At 38.4% G+C, this 11458-nt stretch overlaps 2 protein-coding genes across 5 annotated transcripts; both read left to right on the forward strand.

The window, feature by feature from the left end:
• The first annotated feature begins 865 nt into the window (after positions 1 to 865).
• LOC122526897 (rab11 family-interacting protein 2) lies at positions 866 to 6618 on the forward strand. Of its 2 annotated transcripts, XM_043650539.1 has the most exons (8): positions 866 to 995; positions 1145 to 1228; positions 3346 to 3384; positions 4400 to 4646; positions 4932 to 5310; positions 5394 to 5665; positions 5763 to 6201; positions 6303 to 6618. In XM_043650539.1, exons 2-8 carry the CDS (start codon positions 1198 to 1200, stop codon positions 6477 to 6479), a joined length of 1584 nt encoding a protein of 527 aa, XP_043506474.1. In that variant the 5' UTR covers positions 866 to 995; positions 1145 to 1197; the 3' UTR covers positions 6480 to 6618. The 2 variants fall into 2 exon arrangements, with proteins under 2 accessions (XP_043506474.1, XP_043506473.1); XM_043650538.1 differs by having other exon boundaries at positions 943 to 1228; positions 6303 to 6617.
• Positions 6619 to 7390: 772 nt separating this feature from the next.
• LOC122526896 (dnaJ homolog subfamily C member 2) lies at positions 7391 to 10551 on the forward strand. 3 transcript variants are annotated; one of them, XM_043650535.1, is made up of 5 exons: positions 7391 to 7590; positions 7971 to 8240; positions 8358 to 8742; positions 8840 to 9938; positions 10026 to 10551. In XM_043650535.1, exons 1-5 carry the CDS (start codon positions 7536 to 7538, stop codon positions 10074 to 10076), a joined length of 1860 nt encoding a protein of 619 aa, XP_043506470.1. In that variant the 5' UTR covers positions 7391 to 7535; the 3' UTR covers positions 10077 to 10551. The 3 variants fall into 3 exon arrangements, with proteins under 3 accessions (XP_043506470.1, XP_043506471.1, XP_043506472.1); XM_043650536.1 differs by lacking the exon at positions 7391 to 7590 and adding an exon at positions 7620 to 7738; XM_043650537.1 differs by lacking the exon at positions 7391 to 7590 and having other exon boundaries at positions 8099 to 8279.
• The last annotated feature ends 907 nt before the right edge of the window (positions 10552 to 11458 follow it).

Here is an 11458-nt window from a genome sequence, read left to right on the forward strand (position 1 = left end):
TCATGCGATAACATAATGGTGACGAATCTTTGATAACATGGGCATGAAATGATTCGAGTTCTTCGAATGCGTGACAGCTACGTTTATTACTCAAACAAAATGTTTCTTTCTCTAAAGAGGAAGGTGTTGTTTGTTCTTTTTTTCTCTTATTTCTCTAAATAAAAACTTATCTATATAAAGAAATTACTCACTTGAATTTTAAAATGTTTTATCTTTGTTGTGCGGAACTATGGAAATTGTAATTCTGGTTAAAGTAATAGGCCAATTCCGTATGTAAATAATAAATAAATAAATAAATCATTCAATCATTTAAATACGAAAACGCATCAGATTTATGAGCATAGGAAATGCATAAAAAGTTACAGAAGATTAATTAGATGCACGTACTTATTACTTATTCATCGTCACAATAACGCACATGTGTTTGCATATTCAGTCGTCTAATTTCTGCTTGTATATATATCTTCGTACTTTACCGGTGACTAATCGCGATGATTGCACTATGTATAGGCACATCATGCTGCACTTCTGTTCTCCACCAACTTTACACTTTTATTAAATATGTATGTTCCTTTTGAGAATTTAATCTTACACAGAGTGATTTCTATTTCAGATATATACAAGAACAATAGAAAGCTCATTTATAAGAATTGATAAAATTATTGGCTCATGATATCGAATCTTTCAAGATTCATATCGATTTTGAATAACATTTTTTATCAAGAAGATTTACTTTGTAGCTGATATATTCTAAATAAATAAATCAATAATTTTTCAAAAAAGTTAATTTTCTATTTGATTTCGAGTTGAATTAATAATAAAAGGTATGTTTACCCAAGCCCCAGGTTATATTTATTGAAGCGTAGGGCTATTGGAATGTACAGTACGATCCTGAAGGTCGAGCGTGGTGGATGCGCAAATCAGGATGCGCAGTGGTCACCGTAATGGTGCGCGATGCGCAAGGCGGACGTAGCGGTTGTTCGAACAGTAGTCAGGTATAGTTGCCGTTGATACATTGTGACGCGGTTAGTTTGTTATTGACGTGGTTCGTTTCCGTAACGCGTAGGACCGTGCAAATGGAAACACGTAATGCCAATTGCCGGGATTAGGACAGTGACTGACACGTAGATTTGTTTCTCGATAGGGAGGACGACAGATGAATATTTGTAACCATTCGCTGTGACCGAGTCGAGCAAAATGTGGAGTCCAACGCACGTTCAAGTGACAGGTAAGTGTTACTTGGAAGCAAGTTTCTCAGACGCGGTGGATAAGGTTATTTACGCGGCAGGTGATTCGCCTGATCGGAACAGACGTATCGTAAACCAATTATCATCAGTACGTAGGCTAGGTTACGTATCCTTCGTATCGAATGTAGGCAATTGAAACCTTACAATCTCGTTGAACCGTTCCAGGAATGGTTTATTTGTCAAGAAAGCAAGTGTGATGTACGTCTCTATAGCCAACGACGCGTGCCTTACTTAAGCGACCTCGATCGTCGCGGTACGATTTTTAAATGGTTAATGTGATAATTCCTCTTGGCTAACGTTTGTCGCTGTAAATGAAAAAAGCGAATGTCGAGGAAAATATTCGTCGCGTTGAAGCGCAGTGTCGCGTAACGCGATGAAACAAGATTGGGAAGAGGGCGGTGAGAAAAGCGAACGCTTCTCCAATTGAAGAGATTGCGATCTTACATGTACACCTTTTTTTTTTTATCACGCACACGCACATGAAGTTGCGCACTCTAGTTCCTTCGGTGGATGTAAATATTTTCACTCTAGGCGCACGATTCTGCGACGTCTCCGAGTCGTGCCGAAATAAAGACCGTGTATGTATTTAAATCGCGCGCGGTCGTCCACTGACCGCCTACATATACGATGAGTCAACTTCTGAATACTGGCCCGCTTGTTTTTCTCGACGAAATTCCGAAAATTCGCACGACGAATGCACGCCGGTGCAAAAAGATTTGAGGAAAATATCCTTACCATTCGTTTGGACATTTATGAAGATCGTCTTTCTCGTTATTAATTTCAAGCTTAGTAACCAAGTAAAGTGTCACGAGTTGACGAGCATTTAATACTTTCGTTCCAATGCAAAATAGGTAGAGTGTGAAAGCATATGTAGGAGCAGCTGATGCCCCCCTTCTTACTCGTGTATTGGAATCCTCTTTTTCAGGATCGTAGTTGTATCCTTAAGCGCCCATAAGTTTCACTCGTATCATAAGTAAACCTCTGAATCATATGTTTTGTTCTATCTGACTTTTGCTGAAAAGTCGCAATGTCGGTCGCGAGGATCGATCGAAGAAAACTTTGTGCGTGTGTAATTTTTGTATTTTTAATCAGATTCACTCAGTGTAAGAATCTGCACGGCATTATGCGCTACATGGTTGCAGGATTTTTTACTCATGGAAGAAAAAAGTATTCCAACTTAATTAGCTGAGAGTCTCGGACCGTTAAGAATGTTCCTTTCCGAGTAAACGGTATTTGGCTGCTTCGTCTGTAAGCCGGGTCGTGGAAGCATGTGGCGAGAGAGTTGATTTTCCCATCCAATTGGCTTTGTTCGTCGAGAAATCGCAGAAAACGATACGATACCATACCATACCGTACGATTTTACATGATACGAATCTGTTGGTCATCGAATACGTTTCATGTATCGTTGATCCGGGTACGATGCAATTCCAGATGTTATTATAGAAGCTTCGCAGTAGAGATATTCCCCCCGAGCGTTGACATTTGTTTCGTTGCATAAATCATTGTTAGAAAATGTTAGGCTAGTTGAAATGCTCGATTTTACGCTAGCCAGCGCTAGTATATTTATTTCTGACGTTGCATCCTTCATAAAAAGAAGCATTGCGAGATGGTCAAAAATAGCAATGCGCTAGAAATGAGATCTCGCGGTAAAAATGTAATTCTCTAGCGTTTTACTATGATAGAGGATATATATGTACGTATATACGTATTTTTATATATATGTATATCATGCTGGTTAGCTATGATGCGTTTTTACAAAATATTATCTCACACATTTATGCACAGCCTAATGATGATTTTGAGTCCTAGCCAGATGGTAGAATGTTTTATCACTGGTATAAAAAAACACGCATGCGGGGCGATTTATCCGCAACTACGCCTCTTTCTCTTTATCTTCTTTCTGGCAATGAGTGCAAAAACGTTTCAATAAAAAAAAAAAATTGTTCAGTTTCGATAGTTGGTACTGTGTGTCTGTCAAAACTATAACATATTGAAGCTTTATAGCAAACAATGTTATTTTCTTCTCTTTCTCTTTCATCATGTTTCTTTTCTGTAGTTTTATGCTTCTTTAATAAACCTCTTTTTTTTTTTTTACAGTTCAAAGAGGAAAGAACTTATTAACCAAAGGAAAACATAGTAAGTATCCTGACCAACCGTTGCGACACAATGGCACAAGTTTCACATCACGTTGGGTACCTCTTATACAATTCAATCAATATTATTGAAAAGATTTTATAATTTACAAGTATACGAATAAAAGAAAACAAGTCGTATGAATTATAATTCTACAAATTATATAGGATTAAATGGATGTAAATTGAAAATTACGTTGTAATTGAAAATTGCAAAATTATAACGTGGTTAGCTTAGCACGATAAAAGCTTTGGTGATATTCAAAGCAAACAAATGATCGAGAAACTGAAATATAATACTACATACAGCAGATAATTCGTTGTTCATCAATATGACGAAATATTTATGTTTTAATGTTACATACGTACACATGTATGTGACATTACTCGTGAAATGACCTAATACTAAACGACCTGAAAATTACAGTCGTTTTAGCAGTTTTTTACGTCATGCGTGTCAGATTGTGGGACAACGCGCAAGCAATTCGTTGATGTCAGTGTTTCCTTTTTTTTTTCAACGAGGCGCGTTTAATTTCAAAACAATGGAAAACGAATATTACGTCGTTTGTCTACAATCTATAGAAAATATAATCGTCCAGACCAAATACGTATACGTACATTGGTTTGCTCGTGCGTATATTTACAACCTTTTGAAAAGCTACAATCTAAAATAATTGAAAGCACCGTCGAAGAAATTCGTGTGCTCTTTACTCGTGCAAAATACTGCACCCTGTACTCTGAATGTGAGAATAAATATGTCGCGAAATTTCAAAAAGAAAGTGATTCTATGATCGCGCGATAATATTATAATATTACGTTGCAACAAGTTCAATCTGTTCAAACGAACAATTAAACCTGTCTGGGACCGGGAGAAGGGAATCTTGCGAGTAATTTATGCGGTCAATAGGTAGACATTAAACCCTACGAGATGCTAATGTTCGTCTCGTGGCTTGTTAATCCTAACCTTGTGGTTGACATCGGTCTCCACCCACGTTAATTACTTCAACCTAATAACGCAGAGACCAACGATTGTTTCGTGACGATCGCGCTTGGCAAGGAGAAATATCAAACGTCTGTGAAGGAGAAAGCGCCGAAGGATGTGGAATGGCACGAAGAATGCGAGTTACTTATACCGGAACAAGGAAACACTGCGGAGATAGTCCTTACGGCTCTTCATCGAAATTTCTTGGGTGTCGACGAATTCCTCGGGACCGTCAGCATACCTCTCTCCAGCTTCGATGTGTACGAGAGGCCAAGGAATAGATGGTACGTTGTCTGATTTCACTTTCCCCCGTCGTGTTAATTAATCAAGATCGTATTGTGTTCGTGTCGCATATTGTGCCTCCTTATGGTAAACAATCGTTTGTAAAAACATGTTTCTGAAAAACATCCCAACTCTTTGGAGATATAATATTTAGACGATATGTTCTTACTTTAGATGTAATATTTTCTCTATTTCTTCACGATGTGACTGAAACGTTAAGGAAAAAAAAAAATCAATGAGATTATCTTTCAATAAATATTCATACATATTTCTCAAAAATTATCTAGGTATACACTCGGGAGCAAACCAGGCAAGGAAAATACGAAAGAGAGAGGAGAGCTTGAAGTGAAGATCGGTTTCATCGTGAAAGCTGGTAGTTTAACCGACCTGAGTCACAAAGAACGTCACAAAAGCTCTCTTGGCCAGTTATCTACGGCTGCTCATTCGATCGGCGGAAGTTTACTCAGTATCGGTAGCTTCGAGAAGCGTAAAGGTTTGAAGAAATTGGCTAAATCGATTGGGAATCGCGTGAAGGGAAAGAGCAAGAGTAATCTGGACAAAGGGGACTACCTGAACGAAGGGGACGAACGTAAGTTTCGAACAACGAGGCAAGAACCTGGAGAGGCTGATCCTGGCGTGATTAGCGAAGACGAGGATGAATTTACGGTAAACGGGGATTTATCTTACAATTTTTCGCAGAACATTTTGATAATAATTCAAGGGATTATAATTGCAACTGAATATTTCAGTTTGACGATCTGTCTCATAAAAGCTCGGCATCGTCTCTAAATGCTCCGGTCGGCAACAGCAACAGTGTAGGTTCGATTGCCTCGAGTAACTCCTCCAGCAACAATTTCGAAGCACATCAGCTTCCACCGGTGCCAACAAACGCCGCACCTAACAAACCACCGCGATTCTCCATGAGCGCTTCGACCACCTCTTTATCCAAAGTGGACAATATCAAAGACGACGAGTGGGGCTTGAAGCTTTATGGTAAACAAGTTAATAACAATGTCAAAAGGTGAGTAAAATTGCTCTAAATTTGAAAACCTCTCATCGAATAGAAGCAATTGTATTAATGCGTTTTTCTTTTTTTTTTTTTTTTTTTCAATATTTAGATGGGAAAGTAAAGTGAATCCAAAAATTGTGATAGATGAACCAAAGGATGAACATCGGGAATCGTCACCCGTGCATTCACCGTCTTCGACTTTGAGAAATCCAGAAGTTTCAGAGACTCCGAGCCCCGCGCCGCGTGAAGTATTACAAACAAAGAACAAACTTGAAGAGAAATTTATATCGAGTAAGGAGAAGAATGTGAAAGAGGAGAAATTTAAAGAAAAGAAGGAAGATAAAAATAATTGTTGGAGTCCTAAGGATGAAAAGCAATCGAGGAAAGATAAGAAGAAAGAGAAGGAGAATAAATTTAAAGATTTCGACGACAATAATTTGTCTGGGGAGAGAATTATCATCGGAGGTGAAGATGCGATTAGAACTACGTCAATAAAAAGCCACTTGCCGCACGAAGTCCTTGCACAGTTCGAAGGGAAATCAAGAGAGGTAATTAGGTTATATCATTTATAAATCGCTGGTTTAAATTACAAAAAGAAGAATAAAAAAAAGTCAGAATAACGTGCAACCATTAAATTTTCCCCACGCAGGACCTCATCGAGTTGACGCTACAGTTGCAGGCGGAAGTAACTGAAAAGAAAAAACGCCTAACTGACTTGGAAGATTACATAGATGCACTGTTACTGCGAGTAATTGAATGTTCGCCACGTTTACTGCAAAATCCGTATCATTCACAGAGACGTTTGTCATCGCCTGGTCATCAGTAGATAATTAAACGCTTTTCCGTTTTGATATTTCCTAATGTTGATGTTGAGGTTAATTACATTGTTCGAAATAATTGACGATACTTGCATAGTGCTCATCCAACATATTTCAATCGTTTTATATATATATATATATATATATATATATATATATATATATATATATAATTGCAATTACTTTATAGTTCACTGGCTTTAATTTATTTTCAACTAACAATTAGAATCTTTAAGTAATTTGCATGGTTTTTTTTTAACGACATCGTTCTTTTTTAAAATGTATAAACTTTTGTTGAATTTTTAACGTTTTGTTATCGTTTCAGAAAAGAATGTTATTAAAGTTTATATACATATATTATATGTATTTACAAGTTTACATACATATATTATACGTATTTACACATTCACATACACACACATACACACACAGAGTATGTTTTAAAAAGACAGTGAAAAAGTGTGATGTTTGTGCCAACCATGAGAGAAAGGAAGAAAAATATCAAATACTCCCCTAGTCTTCCTAATAGAAATGATTAATGATCCAAAAAGTGTTATTTCCGTCCAAAGTACAATCCCAACAACAAGTACGATTAAAAATATTTGTATTTTTGAATATTTACAACAGAATTTCTTCGTACAATATGTATTATATTTTTCCAAATATATTTAAAATAAACACCAAGCTATATTATGCGATTTAATTATTCGTGTTAAGATATCTTCGTACGCGTATAATTTAATAACCTTGCATTATGCAACATTTTTCAAAAGCATAATTGCATTGTATATGAACAGTATAATAATAGTGGTATAATAAATAGTTTTGTTGTATAACCCAATGAATAGATATGTACCTAGTATGCATACTCGGTATGTGATCAATGTTTGTAGGTTGTATAGTCATCTGGCCATCATTCTAATGTAGCTACGAAACTCGAAGTAACGTGGTCGTTTCGGAGCACGTTCGGAGCGAAATGTCCGTAATACGATAGTTCGTTCGTTTGTGTTTTCTTCGAAATTTTTCTAAATAATTTGTAAACGTTAACATTTTATTAACAGCTAATGATGACGAACGATGTAAATGACAACAATTTCGCTAAGTTAAATGCAGTATCTGGTAAGTTTTAGCACTTTCTGCCAATATTGCCTCTTGACACCGGCGGTGTGAGGTTAGGTTTCTCGAAACACGACCGTTGTAGGTAGCATGAGGGCATCGCGAACATTTAAAAAAAATTCCTTTCAACTTTTATATTGCGTGTAAATCAGTAAGTATCTGTTACGAATAATGAGGAATATTACTGTAACGATAATGCTTTTCAAAGATTTTGGAACAACAAGTTACGAATCTCTTACTTATATACCATGCCATGCAAAAAATACAATTTATTTTCACAAGTGCATAAATATATATATATATAGGTTAAACGAAATGCCTTTCAACTTTAAAATCTAAATAGAGAAATAATCAATTTAAAGACTATAAAATACAACTTACAGATTCATCGAGGATGGAAACGTGTAAAGCCGGGCCTGTAGTCCTGTATTCAACCGCGCAAGCATGGGCAACACAGTTTCATCGTAGTCTTATGCCTGCCAGGATATCGGAATCGTCCGACGAAGAAGATTTTTCACAGTATCAGTTTGAAGATGACTTGGAGTACCTTAGGTCATTGGACCCAAAGGAGTGGAAAGATCAAGATCATTATGCAGTGCTAGGCTTGAAAAAGCTCAGGCACAGAGCAACCGAAGATATTATAAAAAGGGCTTGTACGTAGAGAAAGTTCAAAGTTTACTCTGTAAAGGAATGTAGGTGTTATATCGTTCACTGTCTTGCCTGATACAATGATTAACCCAGTTGAGGAGTATTTGATGCGTGAATTACAGATAAGCAGAAAATTCTTAAACACCATCCCGATAAACGCAAGGCTATGGGCGAGGAAATCCGGGCGGACGACGATTATTTCACCTGCATAACACGGGCCTGGGAGATTTTGGGAAATCCAATGAAACGGCGGAGTTACGACAGCGTGGATCCATATTTTAGCGACGATTTGCCAGACGAGAAAGACTGTAAAAGTAATTTCTACGTGGTAATGGGTAAAGCGTTTAAAGAGAATGCTAGATGGTCTACGAAAAAGCCAGTACCGCGCTTGGGTGGACCGGACACACCTAGGGACAAAGTAGAAAAATTTTATTCGTTTTGGTACGATTTTGATTCGTGGCGCGAATATTCCTATTTGGACGAGGAGGACAAAGAAAGTGGCCAGGAGTAAGTATACCGCGATTACGACTTTCGCCGTACTTCTTTCCGTCGCCGTTTCTTAACGTTATATCTCATTTATAATCAAACGTAATTATTTTCATAGCCGAGATATGCGTAAGTGGATCGAGAAGAAGAACAAAGCGACGCGAGCGAAACGGAAGAAGGAGGAAATGACTCGTATACGTACGTTGGTTGACACTGCTTACAACATGGACCCGAGAATAAAAAAGTTCCAGCAGGAGGACAAAGATAAGAAAACGGCGGCGAAGAAAGCAAAGCAAGAGGCGGCAAAAGCAAGGCAGCAAGAAGAAGAGAGAATAGCGAGGGACGCTGCAGAGAAGGAAAGACTGGAGAGAGAGAAACGGGAGATTGAGGAAAAAGCGAAGCTGGACGCGCTTAGACAGGAGAAGGAGGCGCAGAAGAAGGCGCTCCGTAAGGAGAGAAAAGCGCTGAGAGATTTTTGTAAAGCCAACAATTACTTTGCCAAGAACTCGGAGGAGAGTATCAGGCACATGGAAAGCGTTGAAAAAATTTGCGAGCTCTTTAAGTTGGTTCAATTGGAGGAGGCGATGAAGAAATTACAAACCGAGGGTAGAACGGCTTTTCTTGGTATCGTGGAAGAGACTGAGAAGAAAATAGAAGCTGAACGTAGAGCTGGCGTTATTTCCAACGATATGCGAAACACACCGGAGAAGCAAGTGAAATCCCATACTGCTCCATGGAGTGAGCAAGATTTACAGCTTTTGATAAAGGCGGTAAATTTATTCCCAGCAGGGACGAATCAACGCTGGGAGGTAGTTGCCAACTTTATCAATCAACACAGTACTTCTTCCACTGGTGTCACGCGCGACGCGAAGGAAGTCCTTGCGAAGGCTAAAGATCTGCAGTCGACTGACTTCAGTAGATCCAGTTTAAAGGAGCAAGCAAATAAAAAAGCTTACGATAATTTCATTGCCGAGAAGAAGACCAAGGAATCTGTCGAGGATCGAATGCCAGCCGTCACGGAACGTTTGGATCATCCTGTATCGAACGGTGTCAGTCTCGAGCAAAAAGATTTCAAGAAAGAGCCTTGGACACCTGCAGAGCAGAAACTTTTGGAGCAAGCGTTGAAGACTTACTCTACCAGCGTGCCTGACAGATGGGATCAGATAGCAGCGTGTATTCCAACCAGGACGAAGAAAGAGTGCATGAGGAGGTACAAGGTACGTTTTTCGAGAAAGTAATATTTGCAAATTGGTCGTTTTTCTATATTTCGATTTCTATATTTCTATATTTCGATCGTTTTGCAGGAGCTGGTCGAACTCGTCAAAGCAAAGAAAGCAGCACAAGTGATGAAATAATATTAGTTTGCTCTTAACATGAAAATTCTTTTTAACTTATTAAATTACAAACAAACAATTGCAATTGAGTTTGGAAGACGGATGAATGTTAGTTTTCACCGAACGTCGGCTATTGTATATACTTGTGCCTTGCTTTAATTTGTACATGCACAGTTTGCAACGGTTTTAGAAGTGTTCTGCTAGCTATACGCAAGAAAGCAATTACCGCACCTAGTGACTATATTTATCGCAAACAAATTAACTGCATGGAAAATCGTGGTCCCAAGGTTTCGAGTTGACGCTCCCGAAGATGAACCCTCTTCTTCCCCTCCCCTCTTTTTCCTTTTTTCCTCCCTCTCTCCGTGTAACAACTGTTTTGCAATCGAGCGATCGAAATGTGTTGTAAGTAATGTAAAATACGATACTAGAAAGCAATCGCCGTTTAGATCGAAGCGTACATACTTTATATACATAAAGACGAACGATATTTCGAAAACGCGTGTTTCCTCGATCTCCATTCGAACACAGAACTAGATTATGAGATGTTTGAAATTCTTATATTTTTAATTTGACACATGTTTTTTTTTGTTTTTTTTTTGTTTGACAACATTAACAACAACAATTTTTCGTGTTCGTTAGTTCCTTTCTATGCAGCGGTATACTGTCCATGCAGTTCCTTCGTCGTTCTCGCTAGTCTCGTTCACGCAATAGCAGAACCACATAGCTCTTCGAATTTGGCATCTGCGCTCGACATTTCTCTTCACTCGAAACCGGTTTGGAATCTCTCTCCTAGGGAGTTAATCGCCCTTCGGGAATCGCGTCGGACAAAAGGATCGATTCGCTTCGAGCAAACGATAGCGAGCGAAGTATCGAGCGTAGAGGTTCGTCGTAGGTAAAATTTTTTCGCACGTTCGAGGAACAGGGAAAGAAAAAAAAAAAAAAAGAAAAGTATGATTACCGATAAAGCGTAAGCCTAGTGGCTAAGCGAGTTCTGGATTCCCGACTCGTTCGATTACGTGCCCATTCGACACGATCTGTTCGAAAGGAACGTAAACACAGAGTGACCGATGTTTTCACGATTATGGAGACGCTTGTTTCTTCATTCCTTTCCCCCTCCTTTTTTCACGAAAAGACGGACAATTTCGTAGCCGCGGCATTGCATTTGTAATTTGTATATTCCCGTTCCGACAGTGAAATGGAATATCATCGACGAAGTGCGTTCGACGTTGCCACATCTTGGGTCAATTTTTCCTTCTTTTTTTTCCAATTCGTTCGCGTACACCGCGAATTATCAAGGAATAATGTGTTGTCACGTGTAAAAAGAAGCGTTATATATTCGACGAGTACGAGGGAGCAGTGGAGAGTCAAAAAAAAAAAAAAAAAAAAAAAAATGAAAAAAAAAA

Source organism: Frieseomelitta varia, unplaced genomic scaffold, assembly GCF_011392965.1.
Source record: "Frieseomelitta varia isolate USP_RPSP 00005682 unplaced genomic scaffold, Fvar_1.2 scaffold_202, whole genome shotgun sequence".
NCBI lineage: Eukaryota > Metazoa > Arthropoda > Insecta > Hymenoptera > Apidae > Frieseomelitta > Frieseomelitta varia.

Excerpts from the sequence above, each read along its gene's own strand:
- LOC122526897 (XM_043650539.1), top strand. The coding sequence starts at position 1,198 with ATGTGGAGTCCAACGCACGTTCAAGTGACAG. Across the intron at positions 1,229-3,345 it reads AACGCACGTTCAAGTGACAG|TTCAAAGAGGAAAGAACTTA; the intron begins GTAAGTGTTACT and ends TTTTTTTTACAG. Across the intron at positions 3,385-4,399 it reads ATTAACCAAAGGAAAACATA|AGACCAACGATTGTTTCGTG; the intron begins GTAAGTATCCTG and ends CTAATAACGCAG.
- LOC122526896 (XM_043650535.1), top strand. The coding sequence starts at position 7,536 with ATGATGACGAACGATGTAAATGACAACAATTTCGCTAAGTTAAATGCA. Across the intron at positions 7,591-7,970 it reads TAAGTTAAATGCAGTATCTG|ATTCATCGAGGATGGAAACG; the intron begins GTAAGTTTTAGC and ends TACAACTTACAG. Across the intron at positions 9,939-10,025 it reads AGTGCATGAGGAGGTACAAG|GAGCTGGTCGAACTCGTCAA; the intron begins GTACGTTTTTCG and ends ATCGTTTTGCAG.